This window comes from Lepus europaeus, chromosome 18, assembly GCF_033115175.1.
Source record: "Lepus europaeus isolate LE1 chromosome 18, mLepTim1.pri, whole genome shotgun sequence".
NCBI classification, from domain to species: Eukaryota; Metazoa; Chordata; class Mammalia; order Lagomorpha; family Leporidae; genus Lepus; species Lepus europaeus.
In genome coordinates, this window is record NC_084844.1 from 20,166,324 (window position 1) to 20,193,339 (window position 27,016).

General features: G+C 50.5%; 1 protein-coding gene and 1 pseudogene across 1 annotated transcript; one reads left to right on the forward strand and one right to left on the reverse strand.

The window, feature by feature from the left end:
• Positions 1-164: 164 nt before the first annotated feature.
• RETREG3 (reticulophagy regulator family member 3) lies at positions 165-26,834 on the forward strand. Its single transcript, XM_062215869.1, has 9 exons — positions 165-467; positions 16,462-16,568; positions 18,365-18,395; positions 19,303-19,429; positions 20,090-20,174; positions 21,568-21,705; positions 23,205-23,287; positions 24,203-24,335; positions 24,675-26,834. The coding sequence occupies exons 1-9, from the start codon at positions 229-231 to the stop codon at positions 25,127-25,129; spliced, it is 1,398 nt and encodes a 465-aa protein (XP_062071853.1). The 5' UTR covers positions 165-228; the 3' UTR covers positions 25,130-26,834.
• LOC133777195 (large ribosomal subunit protein eL19-like) lies at positions 10,475-11,140 on the reverse strand (annotated as a pseudogene).
• Positions 26,835-27,016: the final 182 nt, after the last annotated feature.

Consider the following 27,016-nt stretch of genomic DNA (forward strand, 5'->3'; position numbering starts at 1 on the left):
TTGTTCGTTTGGCTTCAGCCGAGCAGACTGCGCATGCGCCGCTCCGGCCCGGGCTCGGCGCGCTCCGACGCTGCGTCCTCCCCGCCTCTCGGCGGGCGCGGGCTGGGGCCTGTGCGCAGGCGCGCCGTTCCGGGGACCGGCCTCCGCCGCCGAGGCGCGCGTCTGCGCAGTCGCTGTTATTGTGACTGTCGGGCCGCGGCCCCGGATGCTGTGGCTGCCGGGGGGGAGATGGCGGAGCCAGAGGGGGTGGCCGCGGCCCCGGGCCCATCTTCTGGGCCGGCGCTCCGGGGCCGCCGCGCTATGTCAGGCTCCTGGGAGCGGGACCAGCAGGTGGAGGCGGTGCAGCGGGCCCTGGTGGAGGTGCTGGGGCCCTACGAGCCTCTCCTGAGCCGAGTGCAGGCAGCCCTGGTGTGGGAGCGGCCAGCCAGGAGCGCCCTGTGGTGCCTGGGGCTGAACGCGGCTTTCTGGTGAGAGAACTGGACCCTCGGGAACTCTCCGAGGCGCGAATCCGTCAGGTTTCCGTAGGGCGCTGCCTCCTGCCTGCCCTGTTGTCCTCGCTGCACTGGCCCCTTCTGCACTTGCCTCTCTCTACCTCGCCCCCTCCCACTGCTTCCCGCCTGCAGGCTTGGGCGCCCCGGCTCCCCCCGGGGGCCTTCCAGCTGTCTCGCCTGCTTGACCCGCACACCCGGCCGCAGCCTCGGGGACGCTCTCGAGCCGCTCGCTCTGCGCGAGGGCGCCTTCCTGGCTCGGGAGAGCTGCGGTCCTTTGAGGCCGTCGCCTCCCTTCCCCGTCCGCTCAGGGGCGCCGCGCGGGCCGGCCCCGGACACAGTCGTTCTTGTCGGGAGTGCAGGCAGGTCTTGCACGGGCGCCGAACGGAGGCGTGGGGAGCAAACAGGCTGGAGCGCTTCGCGTGAATTAGCATGTTCGAGGTTTGCTCGCCCACTTCTGGAAGTTGGTGAAGCCCGCGTCTCGGTGTGAACCTCCAGAGCTTTAAGCCATACAGAGACACCGATGAGCTGGGGGTCGTGGGATGTCAGAGCAGCTTCCAGGGGACGCGGGAGGGAGGCGTCCTCAGCCACAGTTTGTAAGCGAGCAGGTGGCGGGTCGCTGATGGTGTGTGCGCGTTACCAGAGCACTGCCGCGTCCTGCTCTCCCAACAGCTCCTCTCTCTCTCATCACCTGCAGGGGACTTGTGTGTTCATAGGCTGTACCGAGCATAATTTGAATTTAATAATAACTAAGAAAGTATTATGGATCCAACTCCAAGGGAACTGGTATGGACAACTGAATGAAAACCGTTTGGGACAAGCCTGAAACAGAGTGTGTGTTTTTAAAGCTAGCTTTCCAGGGGAATTCTCGATTTGCGAGTTAAAGCGTGTGAGCTGGAGAGCAAGTAATTCCACGTTCGTTGGCGGGGAAGACAGTGTTCAGCTTTGCAGTGAATCCTCTCCCAGTCTGCAGGAGCCCCAGGGTAAAGGTGTTGGAGCTGTCTCTCGCAGATTTGTTGCCTCCAGGGTCCTTAGCAAGCCGGATGACAAACTTTTTCTTCTACATTCATCACTGTGTTTTGGTGATGTTTCTTTGACCTCCCCTCCCCCACACGAGGTACCCACTTCCTTCCCCCTTGCTGTCTGTAGCTCCTCATTGGTGGCATTTGATACCTCTCGGGAGAAGGTTAGTTCTCATTAAACGAATTTGTGTCAGTATGACTGGCTGATGGAAAAAAAAATCTTCATGAGGATTTAAATGAGTTGGTTTTTTTTTAAAGATTTATTTATTTGAAAGGCAGGATTACAGAGAGGGAGAGAGACAGACAGAAACAGATCTTCCATTCAGTGGTTCACTCCCCAAGTGACTGCAATGGCCAGGACTGGGCCAGGCTAAAACCAGGAGCCAGGAACTTCCAGGTCTCCCACATGGATGCAGGGGCCCAAGCACTTTGCCATCTTCTGCTGTTTTCCCAGGTGCATTAGCAAGGGAGCTGGGTCAGAAGCCCAGTAGCTGGGAGTTGAACCAGTGCTCCTATGGGATGCTGGTGTGGCAGGTGGCGGCTTAACCTGCTACACCACACGCCAGCCCCTTAAATAAGTTTTGACTCTCTTTTAAAAAAAAGTGTATTTATTTACTTGACAGCAGAGTTATAGAGAGGGAGAGACAGAGATCTTGCATCTGCTGGTTCACTTCCCAAGTGGCTGCAATGGCCAGAGCTGGGCTGGTTCGAAGCCAGGAGCCAGGAGCTTCTTCTGGGTCTTCTATGTGGTTGCAGGGGCCTAAGCACTTGGGCCATATTCCACTGCTTTCCCAGGAACACAAGCAGGGAGCTGGATGGGAAGTGGAACAGCTGGGACTCGAACTAGCAGCCACATGGGATGCCAGCATTGCGGGCAGCAGTGTTACCCGCTACACCACAATGCGGGCCCCGAGTTTTAAAATTTTGTTTATTTTTATTTGAAAGGCAGAGGCATCTTCCATCCTCTGGTTCACTCCCCAAATGCCTGCAGTGGCCCAGGACCGGCCCAGACCAAAGCCAGGAACCCAGAACTTAACCCAGGCCTTCCACATGGATGTCAGGGGACCAAGTACTTGAGTCCAGAGTGTGCATTAGCAGGCAGGCGGAATTGGGAGCTGAGCTGGGACTCAAACCCAGGTGCTCTGATAGGGGGTCAGGTGTCCCAAGCAGCATCTTAACCTCTGGGCCTAGTGCTTGCCTCTGATTTAAATGAATTTTAAACCGAAACTTGATTAATGCAAATAAGCAATTGTTGGCATAGGTGTTGTTTCTGAGGTGGGGGCTTCGCACACGCCTTGCCTGAGAGGTTTGCCTGCAGGTAACTGCTCTGCCTGGGCCACCCCTTGACCTTTAGTTTGCTGGCCCCGGGTAGGGTGTCCTCAAGCTCACTATGCTGTTAGACTCTCACCCAGAGCCCCTTTTGCACTCCTTGTCTCTTAAAGCATTGTTGGCATCGGTCTCTATCGCTGGCCGTTCCTCATAGCTTGCAGCTGGGTTTCCCGAACACCATACTTGCTACATTCCCATCACACTCCAGGAAGGTGGGGAGAGAGATGGCGAAGTGAGGGCGTGACTTGAGGGAGAAACAACAGTTTGTTTTGTTTTTAGTTTGATTTATTTGAAAAGCAAAGTTACAGAGACAGAGGCAGAGAGAGAGGTCTTCCATGTGCTGGTTCGCTCCCCAAATGGCTGCAACGGCCAGAGCTGCACTGATCCGAAACCAGGAGTCAGGAACTTCTTCAGGGTCTTCCATGTGGGTGCAGAGCCCCAAGGACTTGGGTCATCTTCTTCTGCTTTCCCAGGCCAGAGCAGAGAGCAGGATCGGAAGTGGAGCAGCCGGGACTAGAACTGGTGCCTGTATGGGATGCCAGCTCTGCAGGCAGCAGGTTTACCTGGAACTCCTCAACACTGGCCCCTCTCAGGCATTTTAAGTGTTTAGGAAAGGGAGGAGGAACCTCGACCTGGACTAGAAAAATCAAATCTGAAATGCTTCACGGTTCTTTCATTCTCTGTTGTGAGCAATGGCACATCATTTCCTGGGGTGTTTTAGGCGTTTTTGAAGCATTAGAAGGTTGGATAGGAGTCAGATTTCGGTGGGTATCTCTTACCTCTCAGTGCTCCGTATTCCCTGTCATGGCTTTCCTGTACCTGTGTCTGTGCCCCCGTCCTTCTTAAAAACAAAACCCTCAGAGCTAGAGATCGGCTCAGGTCCCTGCGACTGGAGTATTTCTTTTTATCTCTCCGGTTGCAGAGCAGGTACGGTATGGTAAATTATCAGAAATCTTCCCGCCTGGGTTACTTCTGGTCACTCACCCGCTGGTCTTGGCCCTGGACTGATCACTTGCATTTTCATTAGCCAGCCGTAACTGAGAGACCTGGGGGAAGAATTCGACAGCAAGAGTGTGTGCTGACGGGACCAGGAAAGAACAGGTTCAACGAAAGTCTTGGGTGTTGGGTCATACTCCTGGCTGTCAGGGGAGGGCAGACGAGCGCTGGACAGGAGCACGAGTTCCAGGCCCCCTGCTCCCCTTCCGTTCCGGCAGGGCTGGGTGACCACCAGCTCCTTTGCTTCCTGTGATCCTGGGTGGGCTGTGAACTGGGGATCCTGATAGCAGTCTGCAGGCTGGGCCCTGCTGTGTTGTGCTTCTGGGGACTGGCGGGCAATCTGTTTTCACAAACGAAAGGGGGGGGGGGGCTCTTCCCTCTAAAAAACTGACTTGAATGATTAAGGGTATACAAAAACTGTGTTTTAAAAGGTTAGAATTTGGATGACAAACAAGTGGGGAAGAGGAAATGGACGATTAGGGCCATTAGTGTGATTTCTGTGGGAAGAAACAGTTACTCGTGGAATTGTGGATGGACACAGCTGAGCAGGTGTCCCTGATGGTGTCCCTGATGGTGGGTTTGGAGGGCTTCCGTTGCCCTGGGCAGCGGGGGCCTCCCTAGGCTGCCTCGGTTTAGTTTGCCCAGGTCGGCTGTCCTCATTGTAAGGGTGCTGCTTTCTCTTCATTAGCATACCGCAGGGCAGGAGCAGCCAGGTGGTTTCATTTCTGGTTTTGTGCGAGCAGCAACTATCACTACGTGATGTGGGCTGGGTTAATTCTTCGCTTCTAAATCACCAGTGACTGGTTCATTAAGCAGGCAGTGACAAGTGAGTACAATAATGGGCCGACTGTCGCTGTAGGCTGGGAAGCTTTGTTCTGAAGTGCCACTGAGACAAGCTCGCCCTGCCCTAACAAAGGGACTGAGAAATGCCATCTTCTTTGCTTTGCTTTGCTTGAAAACAGGCATTTTGGCCATCACTTCTGATTTTAATGAACCCTAAACGTACCTGTACTAACGGTCAGGAACTGCGGTGTAATTAACCTAGAAAATATTGCATTTGGTCCTAGAATGTCTCACAGTCTTTCTGGATACCAGGTTGCTCTGCTTCCTTAGAATGCTAGCTTAATTGGGTTTTTATCCCCTTTCAAAGTGGAGGTGCAGTTTACAAAAGGGGGAAATCAGTGATTAAAATTTCACTCTCGTGAGCAATTAAAAAATTTAAGTGGCAATGAGTTTCTAATTCCTGCGTATCCAGTTTGAAAATGTGATAATATTTAATTCAGCAAATGCGGTAAAGTGGGCCCTGGCTGGGAGGAACTTCAGTTGCAGCCTTCCTTGGAGTAGTCTGGCAGCTTGTGCTGGGATACTTTGAGAGTTCATAGCTTTTCCAGGGCGAGGGACACGAGTGGTCGTTGATGCCTAAGGGTTTCTTTTGGGGTGATGAAAATGTTCTAACTTTAGATAATGGTGATAGTTACACAGTTCTGTGAATATACTACAAACCGTTGAATTAGTGTGATATGGTGAGGTTTACCGAATGCATTCTCTGCCAATAAAGCTGTTATTTTAAAAAAGTTAATGCCTTTTGAGCCAGTAATTCCTCTTAAAGTAGTTAATCACAGGGACAAAGATTCCTGCTCAGCAAGACAAAGTCCAGCTTTTTTTCATTATATCAGAAGCTGGGAACATCTGAGTTTAATTAGGGACTTTAATGTTATATACATAGTGTAGTCATTTCTAAAGTTCTTCATGCTTTTCTGGCAATGTGGAAAAACATGTCTGTGTATTATGAAGTGAAAAGGTTTTAAAACCAGATATGCCATCTACTTCCACAGTGACCTTATATGTGGATTTTTTGAATGACAGGAATTATCTCTGCCCACATATTTGAGTACGTGGGTGACAGTCTCTAACTTTTAGGGATGGACTAACGTCATGTACCCAACTTAAAGTTTTTCTGATTTATGGCCAATTTTGTGTCTTCTGATTCTTTTTCCATGCCCTCTGTATCATTTTGAGGCAAATCTTGGGTATAATATCGTTTAATCTGTAAAAATGTCTGAAAAAATAGGCTTTTTAAAAGAAACTACTACCATCACAAGTAAAAATGCTAGCGATTTCTGGCAGAGTTCAGCCATCCCGTTTTCTCATTAATGTAACTGATACTTGGGTTTTTTAAAAACCAGCTTGAGTTAGGAATGATGCGGCCCCTGCGCTGTGCTGGCAGCGCCCGTGCTGACGAAGCCCTCGGTCCTGTGACGCGTAGCACCGACGGGATGTGCTGACTTTGCCCTGTGGCTTAGCCACGCTCCCTTCTGCTCTGTAATTCCCTGTAAATGGCAGTTGGAGCTGAAGGCTTGATCAGATTCAGGTTCACAAAATATTTTTTTGGCAGGGGACTATTTCATAAATAGAGATGTAATAATTTCATTTTTATTTTTTCTTGTTTCCTTTAGAAATAAGAAAAAATAAACATTAATGACAAATAAAAGGAGATAAGCCTACCGTGGACAGAAGGCCTACGGGGCTGTGGCAGCCTCCAGTTAAATGGTTCACATATGAAGCTATTTTCCATAGAAGTGTTATTTTATACCACACAGGAAAACTTCCTCTCAGGTTCTGAGAGCGGCTTGTTCAGTACAAGGATATAACTGAGCACAAAACAGATGGTTGACGTATTTACAGTTAAATGGTTGGTTACATATGAATGGTTGACGTATTTACAGTTGTCTTCACTTGGAGAGTTCTCATGCTGATAACAGTTGCTGGAAAATGTTTTACATGTTGTCTCTCTTTTTTTTTTTTTAAGATTGATTGATTGATTTGAGACTCAAAGAAGAGGTGGATTTATTGGTTTCCTCCTCAGATGACCACAACAGCCAAGGTTGGGCCAGGTCAAACCCAGGAGCCAGGAACTCCCATCAGCGTCTCCCATATGGGTGGCAGGGGCCCAAATACTTAGGCCGTCTTCTGCCACCTTCCCAGATGCATCAGGAGGGAGCTGGGGCTCCAATATGGGATGCCAGCATCACAGGCTGTGGCTGAACCCCCTGGGTGGCGTCATTGGCCCTGCCTGTTGTCCCATCAGAGTTCTGCACTGCTCTGTGAGCTTTTGGCCCGCGTGAATAGCAGTTGCAGGACTGCCGTCCTTCCTTACATCTTGTCCTGGTGCACGGTTGCAGAGTTTTGTTTTCTTTTTTTCCCCCAACTGCTGCACGCTCAGCTTACTTCTGTAAAGTGACAAGCATGACATGACATTATATCCGAAACCTCATTCTGAGGTTGATATTCCCATTCTGTTTAGGAATCCTACATTTAGGGGTAGAAGGAGTGGAGCACACACTTCCCACATTATTTGGTGTTTGACAGACCCCTGTGGGTGATGGTCTGAGTACCTTGGAGGGGCCAACTCTAGCTCTTGGAGATGATCTTTCCATTAATTTTTTATCTATTTGGGAGAAGCTATTTTCCATAGAAGTGTTATTTTATACCACACAGGAAAACTTCCTCTCAGGTTCTGAGAGCGGCTTGTTCAATACAAGGATATAACTGAGCACAAAACAGATTGATGGACCAAGACTAATCTTGTTCAGGAAGATGCGATTTTAGCCTTTATAACCCAGACAATGCAGTGGTCATCGTTGTGGCGTGGCAACAATAGCTGTGTCCTATGTCAGAGCGCTCGTTCAAGTCCTTGCTGCTCTGCTTCCCGTCCAGCTTCCTATTAATGTGCCTGGGAGGTAGTGAATGACGGCCCAAGTACTTGGGTCCCTGCCACCTATGGGAGACCAGGGTGGAGTTCCTGGCTCCTGGCTTTGGTGTGGCCCAGCACTGGTTATTATAGCCATTTGGGGAGTGAACCAATGGATGGAAGGTCAATCTCTCTCTGTCACTCTGTCAAGTAAATAAATAAATAAATCGTTGTTAAAAAAAAAAAATACACACTTTACGGGGTTGGCCTTGTGGCGCAGCAGGTAAAGCCACTGCCTGCAATGCCAGCATCCCATATGAGCACCGGTTCCGGTCTTGGCTGCTCCACTTCCACTGTGCCTTTCCAACAAATAAGCCTTTTTATAAGTACACAGTTCATAAAACACTCCACCAGCTTGCCTTCTTCCGCAGGCAGAGCCCCCAAGCCCTAAGTCGTAAGGGGCCCTTGGGCTAACTCCGCCCTCCAGGCGGATCCCTCTCTGTTCGCCATGTTTCAGTTCTGACTGCTTATGACTCCTTAGCTGGATCTTGCCAGCTCGTCATCCTCTCTATCTGGAGGTTCTTTCCTTCCCCACATTCTTTTGCCCCATTTTCTTGTCATTTGTGTTTCAAGCCCAAGTTTATATGTCCTCTCTGTTATTACCATATTAGTTGTGTTGTGAACACACACATACACACATACACTTGAGAGCAAGGCTCATGCCTTACTCTTTACCATAACAGAGCTACTTACCCAGGGCCTCCATGTACAGTAGCACTCAGTAAATGTTGGGTTGAAACGTAATTTATGAGAACGGAGGGTGGGGGCCGCAGTAGGCTACGGGAATCATCCAGGACTTGGAGGAAGTGTTTTTATTGCCCTCGTCTTTGGAAAACCAAGCTTCCTAGATGAGCTCCATATCCTTTCCCTACCCCAGTTTCTGTTTGTGTTCGTAACCGCGCTGTGGGAAGAGCAAAGTGCAGCTAGTCTGGATCACCTCCCTAGAGAGCTCTCCCGAGCACTCTGTTGAGAGCGGCAGGCACGCCAGATGCTGCTGCCGGAGTGGGGAGGCAGTGGCCCGGGGAATACGGGACTCCGCAGCCCTCATCCTCGGCCATGTTAAATTTACTTGTTTGTTGGGATGATGCACTGAGGGCTTTGTGGGGAAAATTAATGTCCTGGGGGCAGCTCCAGAGGCTTATTTCTGTTAAGCTGCTTTCAATCTTTAATCTCATATATAATTACAGTGGGATGGAAAAATTGCAGTGGGGTTGTCATTGGTGACTGCATTTCCAAATTCTGTTTTCCTTCCATCCCTTAGTCTTTGTATGACTTTAAAAATTGTTATTTTAAAAAATTATACTGGGGCCAGCGCCGCGGCTCAATAGGCTAATCCTCTGCCTGTGGCGCTGGCACACCGGGTTCTAGTCCCGGACATGGCACCGGATTCTGTCCCGGTTGTCCCTCTTCCAGGCCAGCTCTCTGCTGTGGCCAAGGAGTGCAGTGGAGGATGGCCCAAGTCCTTGGGCCCTGTATTCCAAGAGAGACCAGGAGAAGCACCCGGCTCCTGCCTTCGGATCAGCGCAGTGCGCTTGCCGCAGCGTGCCAGTTGGCCATTGGAGGGTGAGCCAACAGCAAAGGAAGACCTTTCTCTCTATCTCTCTCTCTCACTGTCCACTCTGCCTGTAAATATATATATATATATATATATATATATTACTGGGGCTAGTGTTGTATCATAGCAGGGTAAGCCTCAGCCCATGACACTGGCATTTCATATGGGTGCCAGTTTGAGACCCGGCTGCTCCACTTCCAATCTAGCTCCCTGCTAATGCACCTGGGAAAGATGGCCCAAGTGCTTGGGCTCCTGCACCCACTTGGGAGACCCAGAAGCAGCTCTAGGCTCCTAGCTTCGGCTTGGCCCAGCCCCAGCTGTTGCAGCCATTTGGAGAGTGAACCAGTGAATCAAAGGTCTTTCTCACTCCTCCTCTCTGTAACGCTGCCTTTCAAATACATTTTTTAAAAATTAAAAAATACTAGGGTGGGCATTTGGCCTAGAATTTAACATGCCTGCGTCTTGGGGTGGGTCTTGTGGCACAGCAGGTTAAACCCTGGCTTGGGACACCTGTATCTCACATCAGAGTGCCTGTTCAAGTCCTGGCTTCTCCACTTCTGTTCAGCTTCTGCTAACGCACCTGAGAGGCAGCAAATGATGATCAAATAGTTGGGTTCTGGCTGCTTACGGGGAGACCCAGGTGGAGTTCCTGGCTCCTGACATCAGCCTGGCCTTACCCTGGCTGTTGTGGGCATTTGGAGAATGAACCAGTGGTTGGGAGCTCTCTGTCTCTGAAATAAATTAATTAATTAAAATTGTACAGCTTAATTGAGTAATATAACAAAATTAATAACTTATTATTATCAACAAAAATGGGGACTAAAAATTTGCCACTCCCTGTGTATATGTATATTCATATAATGCACAGGTAAAGTTTTTTTTTTTTTTTATAATATGGGAGTTATACTCTTAGTATTGTTCTGTGATTATGTCAGGTCATTAGGTCATGGTTTGTTTTTTGTTTTTTGTTTTTTTTAAACAGGCAGAGTAGACAGAGAGACAGAGACAAAGGTCTTCCTTTCCGTTGGTTCACCCCCCAATGGTTGTTGTGGCCTGCGCGCTGCGCTGATCCGAAGGCAGGAGCCAGGTGCTTCCTCCTGGTCTCCCATGCGGGTGCAAGGCCCAAGGACCTGGGCCATCCTCCACTGCACTCCCGGGCCACAGCAGAGAGCTGGCCTGGAAGAGGGGCAACCGGGACTAGAACCAAGGGTGCCGGCGCTGCAGGTGGTGGATTAGCCAAGAGAGCTGCAGCGCCAGCCTAGGTCATGGTTTCCAGAGGTCATTACAGACTGATCTATTTATAATCAAACCTTGGTTAATTTTTTTTTTTTTCGGATAAAGACGTGTTTTATTTTGATGACCGACCCATGGCAATCCCCGAGGCCGCTATGTACAGACAGGAGGGGGCGTCGTTTCTCTTCATTTCTTGGTCTCCTCCTCCTTGGACAGTCTTGATGAGCTCCTCCTTCTCGGCCTGAAGGTGCTCCTCTCTGCACTTGCGGCCTCCTTGGTCTTCGACCTGCAGGCCTCAGCCTGGTCAGCCAGCAGCTTCTCGCGGGCCTTGTCGGCCTGCAGCTCATGGATGTGCGCCATGAGGATGCGCTTGTTCTTGAACACGTTCCCCTTCACCTTCAGGTACAGGCTGTGGTACCTGTGGCGGTCAGTCTTCTTAGATTCACAACATCCGAGCAGCCAGTGCAAAATCCGCACCCTCTCATCCAGGTCACCTTCTCCGGCATCCGGGCATGGGCTGTACCCTTTCGCTAACCTATGCCCATATGCCTGCCCTTCCGGCGTGCCAAGGTGTTTTTCCAGCACCAAGCCCGGGAATGGACAGTACAGGTTTGCGGATGATCAGCCCATCTTTGATCAGCTTCCAGATCTGCTGACGGGAGTTGGCATTGGCGATTTCGTTGGTCTCATTGGGGTCCACCCAGACCTTCTTGCCACAGCGGAGGACGCTGGAGGTGAGCCTCTTCTGAAGCCTCAGCATGCTCATGGCTGCGGCCGAAGCGGCGAAAGGAAAGAACTCCAGTTTTTAAAAATATTAGATTTATTTGAAAGGCAGAGAGAAGGGTGGAAAGGGAGAGACAGAGGTCTTCCATCTGCCTGTTCACTCCCCAGCGGCCACAATGGTCGGGGCTGGGCCAGGCGGAAGCCAGGAGCTTCTTTTGGTTCTCTCTCGTGGGTGCAGGGGCCCAAGCACTGGGGCCATCCTCAGGTGCACGGACAGGGAGCTGGCTGGGAAACAGCAGCTGGGACTCATATGGGATGCGGGCATGACAGGCAGCAGCTGAGCCTGCTGTCCGGCAAGGCCAGCCCCAGCCTCGGTGGTTCTTACCCTTGATCAGATGCTGTAATAATAGTAATACTGTTACTTTATAAAATTGAGTGGACATGAGACACCTTGTATCTTTGCTTTTTGGCCAAGATCGAGTGTAATACTTTATAAGTGATTAGATACGTTGTTTTTCATACCCACAAACAACCCAGTAAGATTTGTTATTAACATAACATAATTTATTAAATAAACTAATTTATTCAGGGTCACATGGCACATGTGAAGAACTAGTGATGTGTTTTCCCTTCAGGCTGTTGCAAATCAGATACAAATAAATGAGTTGCAGAAAAATGAAAAAAAAAAAAAGATATAGAAAATATAAGCCCAGATCCAGTATTAGATTGAAAATTCCCTGGTGAGGTTGCTGTGCAAGTTCCCAAATGTTTGCTTACCCCTGGACTGGCACAGTGAGCTCCCGGCCAGCCCTGGGCTGCGGAGGAAGCCCCTCGGCACTGCCGGAGAGGCATGCGGGTGGAATAATGGAGTCAGAAAAACGCACTTGTTTCACAGATTGATTGACTGATTTGAAAGGCAGAGCATCAGAGAAGGGGAGAGAGAGCAAGGGAGAGAGCGAGCGAGCACCTCCATCCTCCATCTGCTGATTCACTCCCTAAGTGACTGCAACAGCCAGGGTGGGGCCAGGCTGAAGCCCGGAGCCAGAAACTCCATCCGGGTCTCCCACATGGGTGCAGGGGCCCAAGCACTTGGGTGTTCTTCGACTGCTTTCCCAGGTGCGTTAGCAGGAAGCTACACTGGAAGTGGAGTAGCCAGAACTCGAACCAGTGCTCCAATACGGGACGCTAGCATTGCAAGCTGGCATCTTAACATGCTGCACCACAACGCTAGCCCCAAGAACTGGCTTTTGGTTGGGCAGTTTTAACATTTTATTGTGAAAGATTTCAAACATGTACAGAGGTAGAGAGAATAGTTTACATAAAGAATCCCACGTGCCCATCATCCAGCTTCAGGGATTTTCTACTTGCGGCAGTCTTTCTCAATTACTTTCATACCCTGCCCCTTGCCAAACCTTTATTTTGAAGCAACTCCCAGAGTTCATAACGTTTCATTTGTAAATATTTTAGTATGTGTCTCTAAAAGATCATGATTCTTTAAATATACAGTTACCCTAACGTCATATTTAAAGTTACACTGATTCTGGGGCCGGCGCTGTGGTGCAGTGGGTTAAAGCCCCAGCCTGTAGCACCGTACCCATATGGACACTGGTTCAAGTCCCAGCTGCTCCTCTTCCAATCCAGCTCTCTGCTGTGGCCTGGGAAAGCAGTAGAAGATGGCCCAACTCCTTGGGCCCCTTCACCGTGTTGGAGACCTGGAGGGAGCTCCTGGCTCCTGGCTTCGGATCAGATCAGCTCTGGCTGTTGCAGTTATTTGGGAAATAAACCAGTGAAATGGAAGACCTCTCTCTGTAACTCTGTCTTTTGAATAAATAAAATAAATCTTGCCGGCGCCGCAGCTCAATAGGCTAATCCTCCGCCTGCGGCGCCGGCACACCGAGTTCTAGTCCCGGTCGGGGTGCCGGATTCTGTCCTGGTTGCCCCTCTTCCAGGCCAGCTCTCTGCTGTGGCCTGGGAGTGCAGTGGAGGATGGCCCAAGTGCTTGGGCCCTGCACCCCATGGGAGATCAGGAGAAGCACCTGGCTCCTGCCTTGGGATCAGCGCGGTGCGCTGGCCACAGCACGCCGGCCACAGCGGCCATTGGAGGGTGAACCAATGGCAAAAAGGAAGACCTTTCTCTCTGTCTCTCTCTCTCACTATCCACTCTGCCTGTCAAAGAAAAAGAAAAAAGAAAAAAAAATTTTCAAAAATAAATCTTAAAAAAAAAGTTACACTGATTTCTTAATATCGTCACGTGTACTACCAGCATTCAGATTTCCCAGTAGTTCATAAATGTCTTTGTGGTTGGTTCCTTCGAGTAAGAGCTTCTTACTCGAAGTAGCTCTTCTCTCATTTTATTGATGTGACACATCACATATATTGATTTCTGTCTCTAGAGTTGCCCTTGCAGTCTTGGATATGGACCTCTTGGTCAGAGTATGCACTACTTTCAATATGCTGCTGACTTTAGTTTGCTGGTATTTTATTGAAGATTTAAAAACAATTTTTTTTTTGAGAGGCAGAGAGATGACTAGACAAATGGACAGAGAGAGAGCTCCCATCTGCTGGGTCAGTTCCCAGATGTCCACAGTGGCCAGGGCTGGGCTAGGGCCAAAGCTGGGAGCTGGGAACTCACCCAAAGTCTCCAGTATAGGAATCGGGAACCCAGTTATGTGGGCCATCACCACTGCTGCCTCCCAGGGTCTGCAGTGGCTGGAAGCTGGATTCGGGAGCTGGAGTGGGAATTGCACTCAGGCACTTCACTGAAGAGCCCAAGTGTAACCCTTAGATTGGCTACATCCCCACTCCTGTTTTATTGAAAATTTTTCCCGTCTGGATTCATAAGGGATATTGGTCTGAAATTTTCTCATATCCTTGGTTTCAGTATCAGAATAATTCTGGCCTCACAAAAAGTGTTCTCTCCTTTTCAAGTTTTTGCAAGTTTGAAAAGCATTGATATTTTAATTTTTTTAAAGATTTATTTATTTATTTAAAGGCAGAGTAAGGAGATGCAGAGGCAGAGAGAGAGATCTTCCATCCACTGGTTCACTACCCAAATAGCACAATGGCCGGAGCTGGGCCGATCTGAAGCCAGGAGCCAGGAGCTCTTTCTGGGTCTGCCACCCGAGTACAGGGACCCAAGCACTTGGGCCATCTTCTACTGTTTTCCCAGGCCATAGCAGAGAGCTGGACCTCTAGCTCCACCGGAAGTGTAGCAGCCGGATCTTGAACCGGCACTGCAGACAACAGCTTTACCCTCTACGCCACAGCACCGGCCCCAAGCATGGATACTTTAAAGGACTAGCTTTTAGACAAGCTTTGGAATGTTCTATGTGGATTTAAGTTATTTTACTTTTGGGGACTTCAAATTCTTCATCTGTAAAAGGATATTTAATTGAATGAAACAGTTATAAGCTTTTGAATCTATTTTTATTTATTTGAAAGGCAGAGAGATACAGAACTCAGTCTCCCATCCACCAGGTCACTCCCCAAACACCCACAACCACAAAGGCTGGGCCAGACCAGAGCAGGGAGCTAAGAATTCAAGCTGGGTCTCCCACCCGGGTGGCAAGGTCTTAACTGCTTGAGCCAGCACGTGCCGCCTTCCCAGAAGCACATTGGCAGGAAACTGGAGTTGGAGGTGGGGACCAGATGTAAACTCAGGCACTTAGACGCGGGATGCAGGCATCCTAGCTAACGTCTTTTTTTTTTTTTTTTTTTGTATGTTAACGTCTTTTATTGACTCCTCCTATACAGTTACTTGTCTTCTGGTTTGTTGAAGCAGTAAGTTGGACAACATTTGCCACAGTAATGTCTGTCGAAGTGGCTGGCCACAGACACGCCAGCACCACGTTCTTCTGAAGGGCACTCGCCACACAGGCGACTGATTTCACCGTTCTCATCCACCTTACAGTACTTCAGGACAACCAACTTAACCTTTTTTTTTTTTTTTAAAGATTTATTTATTTGCAAATAAGAGTTATACAGAGAGAGAGAGAGAGAGAGAGAGAGAGTGGGGAAGGTCTTCCATCCGCTGGTTTACTCCCCAGTTGGCTGCAACGGAGCCAGGAGCTTCTTCCGGGTCTCCCACGCAGGTGCAGGGGCCCAAGGACTTGGGCCATCTTCTACTGCTTTCCAGGCCACAGCAGAGAGCTGGATCAGAAGAGGAGCAGCTGGAACTCGAACCAGTGTCCATATGGGATGCCGGCGCTGGAGGCCAGGGCTTTAACCCACTGTGCCACAGCGCCGGCCCCCAACTTAACCTTCTTTCTTTTATGCCTATTCTTCTTGGAAGTGGTATAAGACTTCTTCCTTTCCTTGGCACCACCACGAGGTCTCAACACAAGGTGAAGAGTAGACTCCTTTTGCATGTTGTAGTCAGATAAAGTCCGTCCATCTTCCAGTTGCTTGCCAGCAAAGATCAGTCTTTGCTGATCAGGAGGAATTCCTTCCTTATCCTGGATTTTGGCCTTTACATTTTCTATTGTATCCGAGGGTTCAGCCTTGAGTGCGATGGTGTTCCCCATAAAGGTTTTTACGAAGATCTGCGTCCTGGTGGCAGGCCCACCACAGATGGTGCATCAAAAAAAGAAAGAAAAAGGGCAGTAGCATCTTAACTGCAGGCCTAATGCCTGCGCCCGCTGAGATGCTCTTTAATGCATCTGTCCGCTTGTTGCCCTGTACTAGGGTCTAATGTGGTAGAGAGATTTGAAAGGTGTTCACTGTCACAACAACTTGTTACCAAGGATGGATTTTACACCCAAAATAAGAGAATCTCAGACTAGAAAATTGAAAGGGAGGTTTTATTTGTTTTTAAGGTTTATTCATTTGTTTGAAGGCAGAGCTAGAGAGAGAGAGAGAGAGAAATTCTATCCGCTGATCTGTTGGTTCACTCCCCAAATAGCCGCATCAGCCAGGACTGGGTCATGTCGAAGCCAGGAGCTTCCTTTGGGTCTCTCACGTGGGTTCAGTGGCCCAAGCACCTGGGCCATTCTCCCCTGCTTTCCCAGGTGCATTAGGGAGCTGAATCAGAAGTGGAGCAGCCAGGACTCATGGGATGCTGGCACCACAGGCAGGCTTAACCCACCGCTCCACAGTGCTGGTCCCTGGAAGGGAGTTTTAAGAGGATATTTGACTTAGTCCTCTGCCTTCACACCAGCAGATTATTACCTCTGCCCCACAGGTAAAATTGCTGAGGTCAAGAATGTTGAAGTGATTTACCCAGAGTGTCTAGTTAGTGTCAGAACAATACCAACAAAAAACCCCCGCTGGAACTGAAGTCTGTTCATCATGCAGCCTGCACTGTGCCCACATGATCTTTCTGAAAGTGACCAGATGTGGTCTCCTCCTGTTTTTCCTTTGCTACAGGTTCTTTGCGCTGACGTCCCTTCGTCTCGTGTTTTTGCTTGCGTTTGGTCTGATGATCATTGTGTGTATTGATCAGTGGAAGAACAAGATCTGGCCTGAGATAAAAGGTGAGTTGGGAGCACGTGGAGCAGTCAGTGGAAATGGCCTCGGCTCTGCCTTCACCTTTAGTGTTGGGGGTGCCTGTGGTGGTGGCTGAGCTGGGCTGTCATTTGAAGTCTGGATTATTTGCTTCAGGAGACAGAGGGTTGTGCTGCACTGCGGTTCCTGAGAGCTGGCTCAGCCTTTCCCGTTGTCATTAAGCTCAGGAAATCTGTAGTCACCATATGCGATATTCTTGCCAACATGGTTGCCCTGAGGAATAAGTAATCCTTAAGTTTCTTACTTCGTTTTTTAACAATTCTTGTTTTTGGATACCACATCTTTATCTCTGAGGCAATATCAGTTTACCTTTCAGGGATTTCTTTTAAGTAGTTTTAATCTGATTTTAATTTTTTAAAATTTGTATAGCACTAAGCTAGACATTGTAAGTTACAGAAAATGCCCTGAGATAAGGTTTCTTTTTCGAAGATTTTATACACACAAACATATGAAAAGTTAAGTGACAGTTACAGAGCAGTACCAGAGGTGTCTCATTGCAGTGTGTGATCAAAATATTTGTCGTGTATGTTGGCCATGTTGGCCCTTGCTCAAGCCTTGAATGAAGTCAAAAGATTTGGACAGGTGGAGAGAGAAGTGTTTTCAGACAGGGCCACACCTTCATTAGCCTAATAAGCACAAGGTTGCAAAACCTATCCTGAGAGCAGAGAATTGATCATTTTGGTTAGAATGAAGAGTTCAGTAAAGAGAAAGCTAGATGACTTTCAAATAAATGAATCTTTTTTTAAAAAAATTAAGAAACAATGGAGAGCTAGGAAATAAAACTATATTAGGGTTATATCTTATAAGGCCTTGAATTGGAACTTGAAAATTTATACTTTATCTTATAGGTAGTGGGTGGTATTGGAGAATCTTAAAATTGGAGTCGTCTGCTGAGGTGACAAAAAAGATTAGTTTGCTAGCATTTTTTTAGGACCACGTGGAAAGAGAAGAAGGGAAGGGGCAGTGTCTTTGTAGAGGAGTGTCTGAATGCCAATGTTGGGTGGTCGAAGGGCGTGAAGAAGGGAGGTACATCCAGACCGGTGAACAGCTGGATGGGGTCAGAAGAGTTTGTTAAGTTCTTAAAGGTCGGAGAAGAAGGGCACACAGCAGAGAGGCAGGGGCAGGCAGGGGACTTAGCTTGCTTGGGAGGATGAGGAAAATGTTAATTTTGAGGTACTGGCAGCATATTCAGACCAGAGTACCTACAACTTTTAAATACATTCCCATCCTATTTTATAGAGACCTGAAGAAATCATGTAGTTTACATGCTTGGTTGATGGCTGGTGAATGTCAAAAGACTGGATTATTTGGGGTAGATAATGGGTCCCTTAAATTAGAACAGGAAAGAAGAGGAAACAAACACACAAAAAATACCAACAACAAGGAACCGGCAGATTTCTAGGACGGGAGTCATTACAACATGCCAGGTGGCCTGGCACCTAAAGTATACAGATGACCCAGACATGCTCGGGGGTAGAATGTTATCTCGTGCGCCTCGGCTTTCAGCTGAGGTAACTAGAAGGACCCCCTCCTTCTTCCCTCTACCCCTGGCCCAACAGCAAGAAATGAACAGGCATAAGCCATTGTTCCCTTGTTCGCCACTCCCTAACGCTGATAGTGTAACATGGTGTCTCCTTTTTATTGGCTATTACTGTTTTCTCTTCCCCAAAACCTATTAAAACTTGAGCTGTCAGACCAACAGCATAACATCCTTGTGTTTAGTTTTCCCAACCAACTAATGCTGGTGTTTGTTTTAATATTGTAGTGCCAAGACCCGACGCATTAGACACTGAGAGGTATGGAACACTAATTAAATCCCTTTGTTGTTGCTCTGATTGATTCTCATACTATTCTGGTTTCATGTTGTTAACCTACGTTCTAGACACAGTGTAAGCTGAGAACCGGATCTGTTCCAAATAATCATTTTAACAAAGCCTCGGGTTGAGGCAGCAGCATGTGGAGAGGGCTGACGTGCTGTGACCCTTACAGGAGGAGGTCCAGTGCCCCATAACCTGACATGCCAGGGAACTCGCGCCATTGTCCAGCCCCAGTGTGAAAGCCGAGAGGCGGCTCAGTCCGTCTGCCTCTTGGCTTTTCTGCCAGGCCGGGCTGTGTTTTCTGTGACCTCTGGCTATTTAAAGTCCCCGGTCAGAAAACGCACTGGCTCCTGGCATCAGCCAGCGCCAAAGATTCCGCCTGTGTCTTCGAGCTCCTGCTTGCATGCCTCGGTGCATCCACCCCTGAAGTTTGATCCAAGGAGTTTTCTCGCTGTGGTTTGTTTTGGTTTTGCTTTATTTACTTCTCTCTGAGGGACAGGTACACCACCGCTCCCCCGCCCCCAGCAGCAGTGCTGTCCGTCAGGCTGTGCTTTCCTTTGCTCCCTGGATTGCAATCACAGTGAATTGCAATGGTCTGAGTGCAGGGAGGAACGGATTTCCAGGGCCTTGGATCTGGTGGCAGGTTTACACACGTGGATTGGGCTGTTTGCTCGCAGGGTGGGGTTGTCAGAACAAGTTTGACTTCCTAGTCCCCAAATTCAAGTTTCAACTTGGTAAACCAAGAGGAAAGTCACGCTTCACCTCCAAAGCACCTGGGCCTAGTCTCCCCAGCCCCTCTTCAAACCGGAAGCACTGGCTGCCTGCACAGCCAGATGGGGGGACCCTCCGCACCCTCCTTTCACAGCTCCCCTTCTCTCTCCCGTAGCTGGGGCTTTGTGCATCCTGGGTTGCTCAGCGTGCCCGAGCTCTGCCACCACGTAGCTGAAGTCTGGGTTAGTGGGACCATTTTCATAAGGAATCTTTTGCTTTTCAAAAAGCAAAACCCAGGCAAGGTAAGACTCTTCCCTTTCTCACTTTCCTCTCTAGCCTCTCAGCCCAGTCCATGCTAAACTGAAACAGCTCCTTTACTGTGTATGCAAGAAAGAAGAGGCTGTGACATGTCACAGAGCCCAAGGGAAGTGGTAGGAGGGGCTTCTGATCAGCCTGTTCAGCACTAGGCCACGGTGAGCCCTCGGTAGGTGTGCTGACCGCTTGGATTAGGCCATGTTTCTGCCCCGAGATGGGAAAGAAAGCTTGCTCGTGTGCATCCTATGTCATTTTAAACATGTGTTAGGTTGTTGGGTTTTTTTTATTTTTGGTTTTTTTGTTTTGTTTTCAGTTTGTTTCTCACTTTGACTTGAAGGAAAAAAAAAAAAAAAACCCAACACCAACGCTTGCTTTCAGAGAGAATTTTTGGCTAAGTCCTGTACGAACCAGGTTTGCGGCATGAAAGGTGCAGCCCTATGGGGTTAGCTACGTAAAAGGAGTTTGAGTAGAAGGGGGTGTCCTCCTTTTCCTCCCAAACCGAATCAGCACTGGGTACAGGAGTGGCTGCGTCTGTCCTTCTGACATGTCCATCCAGAGTCACATCTCCACCCCACCTCGCCCCCCGCCCCCACCCAGGCCCCCTGCCACATGGCAGAAACTTAATACTGTGTCTTTCCTTCCTCCAGTTCTGCTTGCTGAGCTGTGGGATTCTGACCTTTCTGGCCGTCTTGGGCCGCTACGTCCCTGGGCTCCTGCTCTCCTACTTGATGCGTGAGTATGGCACACACCTCTTCCACAGGCACGTCCAGTGTCAGCCAGCTCTGGGTCTAGGGAGAAGAATTTTATATTTTGGTTTTCGAGGAAATGACCTTTTCTTTTTAAAAAAGATTTATTTATTTATTTGAAAGAGTTACAGAGAGAGGTAGAAGCTGAGACAGAGAGAGAGAGAGCGCGCTCTTCCATCCACTGGTTCACTCCCCACATGGCCACAATGGCTGGAAACTGAGCTGAGCTGAAGCCAGGAGCCAGGAGCTTTTTCCGGGTCTCCCATGTGGATGCAGGGGCCCAAGCACTTAGGTCATCTTCCACTGCTTTCCCAGGCACGTTCACAGGGAGCTGGATTGGATGGAACAGCCAGGACTTGAACCAGCACCCATAAGGGATGCTGGGGCTTTAACCTGCTGCACCATAGCACTGGCCCCAAAAATGACCTTTCATATTTTTATGAACTGTTTAGTATCTTGAAAATATCTTTCCTCTCACTTATAGCTGGCTTCCCACATAGAGAGTCTATTTTAAGTTTAAAAAATATATTTATTTTCATCTACTTGAAAGGCAGAGATGGGGGAGAAACCACCCACAACAGCCAGGGCTGGGCCAGGCTAAAGCTAGGAGCCTGCTCCATGCAGGTCTCCCACATGAGTGACAGGGGCCCAACCACTTGGGCCATCATCTGCTGCCTCCCAGGACTCAGGAGCAGGAAGCTGGATCAGAAGCAGAGTAGCCAGGGCTCAAACTGGTGCTCTGGTAGGGGATGCAGGTAGCACAGGCAGCAGCTTTAACCCCCTGTGCCACAGTGAAATGGACCCTTAAGGTCCATTTCTGAAAACTTGATTTTAGAAGCTGATGAGGGTCCAGTCGCATGTATTGTATTACCAGCTGTACTCGAACTCCATGTCCCCGATCAAGTAGGGAATTATTCGGGTCAGCAGAACATAACTCCCGGGTTCCTCTGCTGGGTTCTGTTCACCCTGGAACACTGCCCCCACCCACTGCATGTTAGTAAATCACGTTGCTTCCTGTGGCGTGTGCTCTGCTTGTTGGGGCTGTGCCCATTATATATCAGAATCCGTGTGGTTTGTTGTGTAGCTTCTGAGGCATTGCTGCCATTTAGCTTTGCTCATGGCTCGTGACACCCGTGTGCAGATGGCCACACTGCCTGGCTCTGCCCTTGGCCTGTCAGCGGCGTACTCTGCTGGGTACGGCCCTGTGCTGGGCCCTGTGGGTGGCTGTGCAGACCCCTGCCTTCACTGACCACAAGAATTAGGGAGACCTAGTTCACACTGAGTGTTGAAGCCCTAAGACACAGGGCACAGGGACAGTTGGGATTGGTTTTTGTAGCCCCTTCTCCATTTTGCTACCTGTTTCCCTGTCTTGCTCTCAGTTGTAACTGTCATGACGTGGCCCCTTGCTGTATACCACCGACTGTGGGATCGAGCGTACGTGCGGCTGAGGCCGGCCCTGCAGCGGCTGGACTTCAGTGTCCGTGGCTACATGATGTCCAAGCAGAGAGAAAGACAATGTAAGTGGCACATGGGGAGGCTTCTTTTCCTTTGGGCAGTTTGGGGCAGAGAAGGAAGCCACCAGGTGGACATCCTAGGTCCTGAAAGCAGAAGTGTGGAGTGTTAAGAAAAAGCCGTCTTCTGTCCCAGGGAATCCTCTGCTGGCTTGCCGTTTTAAACAAGGCTGAGGACAGCTCTCCCAGCTTGACCCAAGGGCAGACAGCGAAGCTGTCCCTCGTGTTGGCTGCTCCTTATAGAGTGCTTTCCATGGACTCGGTCACTGTGCGGCGGCTGCGCCTGTCACGTCATGAAACCTTTGCAGCCGTCTCGAGAGGTGGGAGGTGGCCTCCTTGTCCAGCAGAGGGAGCAGAGGCTCACAGTAAGCCAGGGTGGGTCTCAGCTCCTGGGCCTGGCCTCTTTTCACTGCTGAAAGCTGCCTTCCAAAGCTAATTAAAGCTGCTGCTCCGAGGACAGCTGTGTCGTAGCCAGCACGCAAACCAAGCAGTGGGAACCTTTCCCTCTCTGGCCCTAACGGGTAAGGTATTTAATTTTTTTTTTTTTTGAAAGATGTGTTTGTTTATTTGAGAGTTAGAGAGAGAGAGAGAAGAGAGACAGAAAGATCTTCGATCTGCAGGTTCACTCCCCAGATGGCTGCAGCAGCTGGGCCGGTCTGAAGCCAGGAGCCAGGAGCTTCTTCCGGGTCTCCCACGTGGGTGCAGGGGCCCGAGGACTTGGGCCACTTCTACTGCTTTCCCAGGCCATAGCAGAGAGCTAGATGGGAAGTGGAGCAGCCAGGACTCAAATCAGCATCCATATGGGATGCCGGCACTAAAGGCGGCGGCCTTACCAGCCATGCCACAGTGCTGGCCCCTAAAAGCCAGATTTTAGAAGAATTTATTTTTTTTAATTTCCATTTTATTTGAAAGAGAGAGAGCTCTTCCATCTGCTGGTTCACTCCCTGTGTGTCCACAACAGGCAGGGTTGGGCTAGGCTGAAGTCAGGAGCCAGAAACTCAACCTGAGTCCCTCATGTGGGTGGCAGGCACCTACGTACTTGTGTCATCACCTGCTGCCTCCCAGGGTGTGCATTAGAAGTTGGACTGGAAGGACAGCCAGGACGTATACCGGCACTGTAGCCTGGGGTGCCCGTGTCCCTAGTGGCTACTTAACCGCTGCACCACACACCTACCCCACAAAAGCCTGACTTAATCCAGGTGGCATCTCAATTCGCCCTCTCTCTGATGGTGTCCACTTACTACCTTTGCCCTGTCCCGGCCCATTCTGAGAACTGTTGGCAAGCCTGGTAGTTGGTCCTCTGACCAGAATGGAAATGTGCCAGGGCTGGAGGAAGGGATGTTGGAGGAGCGGACCCTGCTGTGTCCCGCTCACCAGCCTTGTCCTTAGGCTCAGGGCCATACTCAGACGGGCTCTTCCTTGTATTGCTGATTTCATGCCTTGGAGGTCCAAGGGGGTTGTGCCCTGGCGGGAAGGCATCAGAGCCATCTGCTGTCTCCACACAGTGCGCCGCAGAGCTCTGCATCCGGAACGGGCCAGGGACAGCCACAGTGACAGTGAAGAGGAGCTGGCTGCCTTCTGTCCTCAGGTACTCTGGGAGCTGCTCCACCGGCCGGTTCTCTGTACTCCCCTCCACCCTTCTGGCAGCTCACGTAGGCAGGAGCCAGGTTTCAGGCTGCTCCTGGGCTTTCCAAGGCCCTAGACTTCCCTGGTTCCCCAGAGCACTGACCAGGAGAGCAGCTAGAGTTACACTGGGGCTCGGTATCCTATATCTCAGTTGGAGCCTGGTGACCAGCACACCCTGGTCTGTGTCTCCTTTCACTCACTGTCATGGAAGAACTACTGAAGTTTGAAGATTGATTTGTTTATTTGAAATGCAGAATTACAGAAAGAGACTCGGGGAGAAAGAGTTCTTCTGTCTGCTGTTTCATTCCCCAAATGGCTGCAGTGGCCAAGACTGGGCCACGCCAGGCCAGAAACTCCATCCTGGTCTCCTAGGTGGATGGCAGGGGCTCAAGTGCTTGGGCCATCCTCTGCTGCTTTCCCAGGTGCATTAGCAGGGAGCTGATCAGAAGTGGAGCAGCCGGGACTCACTGGCGCTCATGTGGGTTGCTGGCTTAGCAGGTGGCAGCTTAGCCCACTGCACCACAGTGCTGCCCCTGATGTGGTCATCTTTTAAACAGCCTAATCCACCCCGAGGTCTGGGCAGCATGTGTGTCCTACTGGTCACCTGCAAAAAGTGATCTCTGGATCGGTGATTTGCTTAAGAGTAAGCAGTGCGTTGACCGCCAAGTCTGCTTTTCTTCCGTGTGTAAGACACTGATGAGTAAGCGGGTCTCCTTTAAGGAAGCAGCCTAAAAGAGGTCCAGATCCATACTAAAGCGTCCGTCTGTCCCTGGCTGTACTGTGTCCTAGGGTAGCTCTCGTTCAGCTCTCCCTGAGGGCTGCTCCTGGTCCTAACGGCATCCTCTCCTCAGGCTTGTTGGTTTTTTCTTTTCCTAAGCTCGATGATTCTGCTGTTGCCAGGGAATTGGCCATCACAGACTCTGAGCACTCGGATGCCGAGGTCTCCTGTACAGACAATGGCACGTTCAATCTTTCAAGGGGCCAGACACCTCTAACAGAAGGCTCTGAAGGTGAGGGGAACCTTTGCCTTGGGTTGATGAAGGCTCTGACTGCTGCCTCGAAGCTTCCCTGGACAGAGGAGCCCGGTGCTCCTTCCTCTCCTGTGTTCTGATCAAGTGGCCGAGCAGCCTGAGGGCTGCAGGTGTAGCCAGCATGGCACCACCCCTCTTTCTGTAGCCCCCAGTCCCTAAGTGGAGGGGGAAGCCAACCAGCCCCGTGGATTTTGCTTTACTCTGAAATCCACAGTGGGAAAAGCAGTCGTGTGGGGTTTTTTGTTTTGTTTTTGTAGCGCTGGGGCACGGAGAGGGCCGGGTGGCTGCCATGTCTCAAATTCCCCTGTATTCTCCCAGAGCTGGATGGTCACAGTGATCCGGAGGAATCCTTCGCCAGAGACCTTCCCGACTTCCCTTCCATTAACGTGGACCCTGCTGGCCTGGATGACGAGGACGACACGAGCATTGGGATGCCCAGCTTGATGTACCGTTCCCCGCCAGGGGCCGAGGAGCCCCAGGCCCCCCCCGCCAGCCAGGATGAGGCTGCACTGCCAGAGCTCCTGCTTGGTGCCCTGCCTGTAGGATCCAACCTCACGAGCAGCCTTGCCAGTCTGGTCTCCCAGGGCATGATCCAGCTGGCCTTGTCAGGGGCTTCCCAGTCAGGCCCAGCTGGCCCGCCTCCCCGGAGGTCAAGAGGCTTCCTCCAGGCCCCCACTTCAGACCTGGACACTGATGCTGAGGGAGATGACTTTGAACTTCTGGACCAGTCGGAGCTGAATCAGATGGACCCTGCGAGTTCCAGGAGCCACTGAGACAGGACTCCCTTTGGGGGTCACATGGTTTAGTTTTTTTTCCTCCCCATCCCACGTAAGGTGACGGGGCAAAGGAAGAACCCAGGTCCCATCCCCTGAATTCTATTTGTATGCTGGGTGGCCTGGCTGATGCTCAGAGGCCTTCTCAGCGTGGACACTCACTCCCCTGTTACCAGCCGGACGCCTGTTTCTGTGCTCAGTCACTGAAGAGTGTGCTCCCCCCAGGCGGGCTCTGTCCATCACGATGGTACTTTGGGGAACAAAGTAGTCAGGGACATTGGTTCCCCTCTGAGGAGGTGCTGCTGTTTGCTTTTAGGAGGGGACCTCTGGGACCCTCGTGATAGAAAATCGCATCCCTTCCTTCCTCCCTTCCTTGCTCCCCAGGTCAGGCAGCAGCCAGAGAAGAGGCAGGGTTGTCGTCATCTTTCTCTGAAACACAACTTGTTTTTTCAAGCCAGCTTGTCCTTTGGTTCTGCTGTGCAGACCTGCCCCCTCTTCCCCCAGCCATCCCCATTTCTGGATGCCTGAGTCCCAGGGCCTAATTCACTTGTGAAATTTAAGAAATGTGAATAGGATGTGGGGATGGGCCTCCCCTACACCACGTAGGGCCACGGCGGTCAGCTGGCCAGGAGGGTTCGGGAGCGCCTCTGTATCCCGAGGGCTCGCTGAATCTTCTGGAGCTACGTGGTTGTCTTGGTGCTGCTGACCCCTGGCTCTGTTTGACCATCAGCCTGAGCAGTGAGCAAAGCAATACCACACCCATTTCTTAGGGCCCTGCTCCTCCTCTGGAGAAGCAATAATTCCACGGGGGACGGCAGAGTAGCACTTTACACACGGCTCCGTGCGTTCGCCCGGGAGCCACCAGCTCTTCTGCACCAGCTGTCCGTACTCTTTATTCTGCTCTTTGCTTTTATTTGCTGCTGCTTCCCCACTTGGCAGGGCCCCCTTTAAGGACGGCCGTTAGCAAGTCTGTGTCTGTAATCAGCGGAGACCCCTCTGAGGGGCACCTGTTCCGCAGCCCCTAGTGAAATCATGTGAAACAAAACCCAAAAACGATCATCGGTTCTAAACCTGTGCCAGTCTACAGCCTCTGCCTCCTCGGTCAGAGCTCAAGCCAAACTCTTCCATCCTCCTTCCCTCTGCATCAACCCTCTGCTGATCCTCAGGGACCACCTCCCCCCCCCCCCCCCCCGCGCGCACCCCCATCCTTGAGTGAAGGATCTTTGACAGAGCTCATTTCCACGTGCTGCAGGTGGGGGTGTGCAAACGTTTGCCCTTGGTTAGTGGATGAGGTACAGAGGCCAGGGCGTGCAAGTAGTTAACAGTGAGAAGGGAAGAGCTAGGTGCCTGCTTCTTCGTCACTTATCTTTGTGTGAAGATTAAGGGGAGTGGCATCTCCCCACTCCGGGGCCCTCAGACAGGCTTTGGACACCTTCGCTCTTCCCAGGGCCTGGATGTTTTATAGGTGAGTGCTGGTGTGCAAAAAATGGGAAGTGGGGTTTTGTGTGTTTGCATGAGTGTGTGTAGCTTCAGGCCTTGGGAGTTGGCGAGAGGGAAGGAAGGAAAGAGAGCAAAGCCTTTGGAAGGTGTTTCTTGTACCTGGGGATCCTGCTCTGAATCTCCTTAGTCCTCCACTGTGAATTGGGGTGGGGTGGGTGCTGGGGAATAAATCTTATATGAGAACAATCTTCGAAGAGACTGATGCTGAATGATGTCCCGCCCTGAGTCCTGATGACTTTGTGGAGCGGACAGCCTGGGAGGAAGCCATCGCCCCTTTTCCCTTGTGATGGCCAGGCCAGGGCAGTCACACGTATGAGGCCACGCCCTCCTTGGAGAGCGCAGACCTGAGAGTGGCTGGCATTCAGCCTGCAGCGCCATCATTTCTGA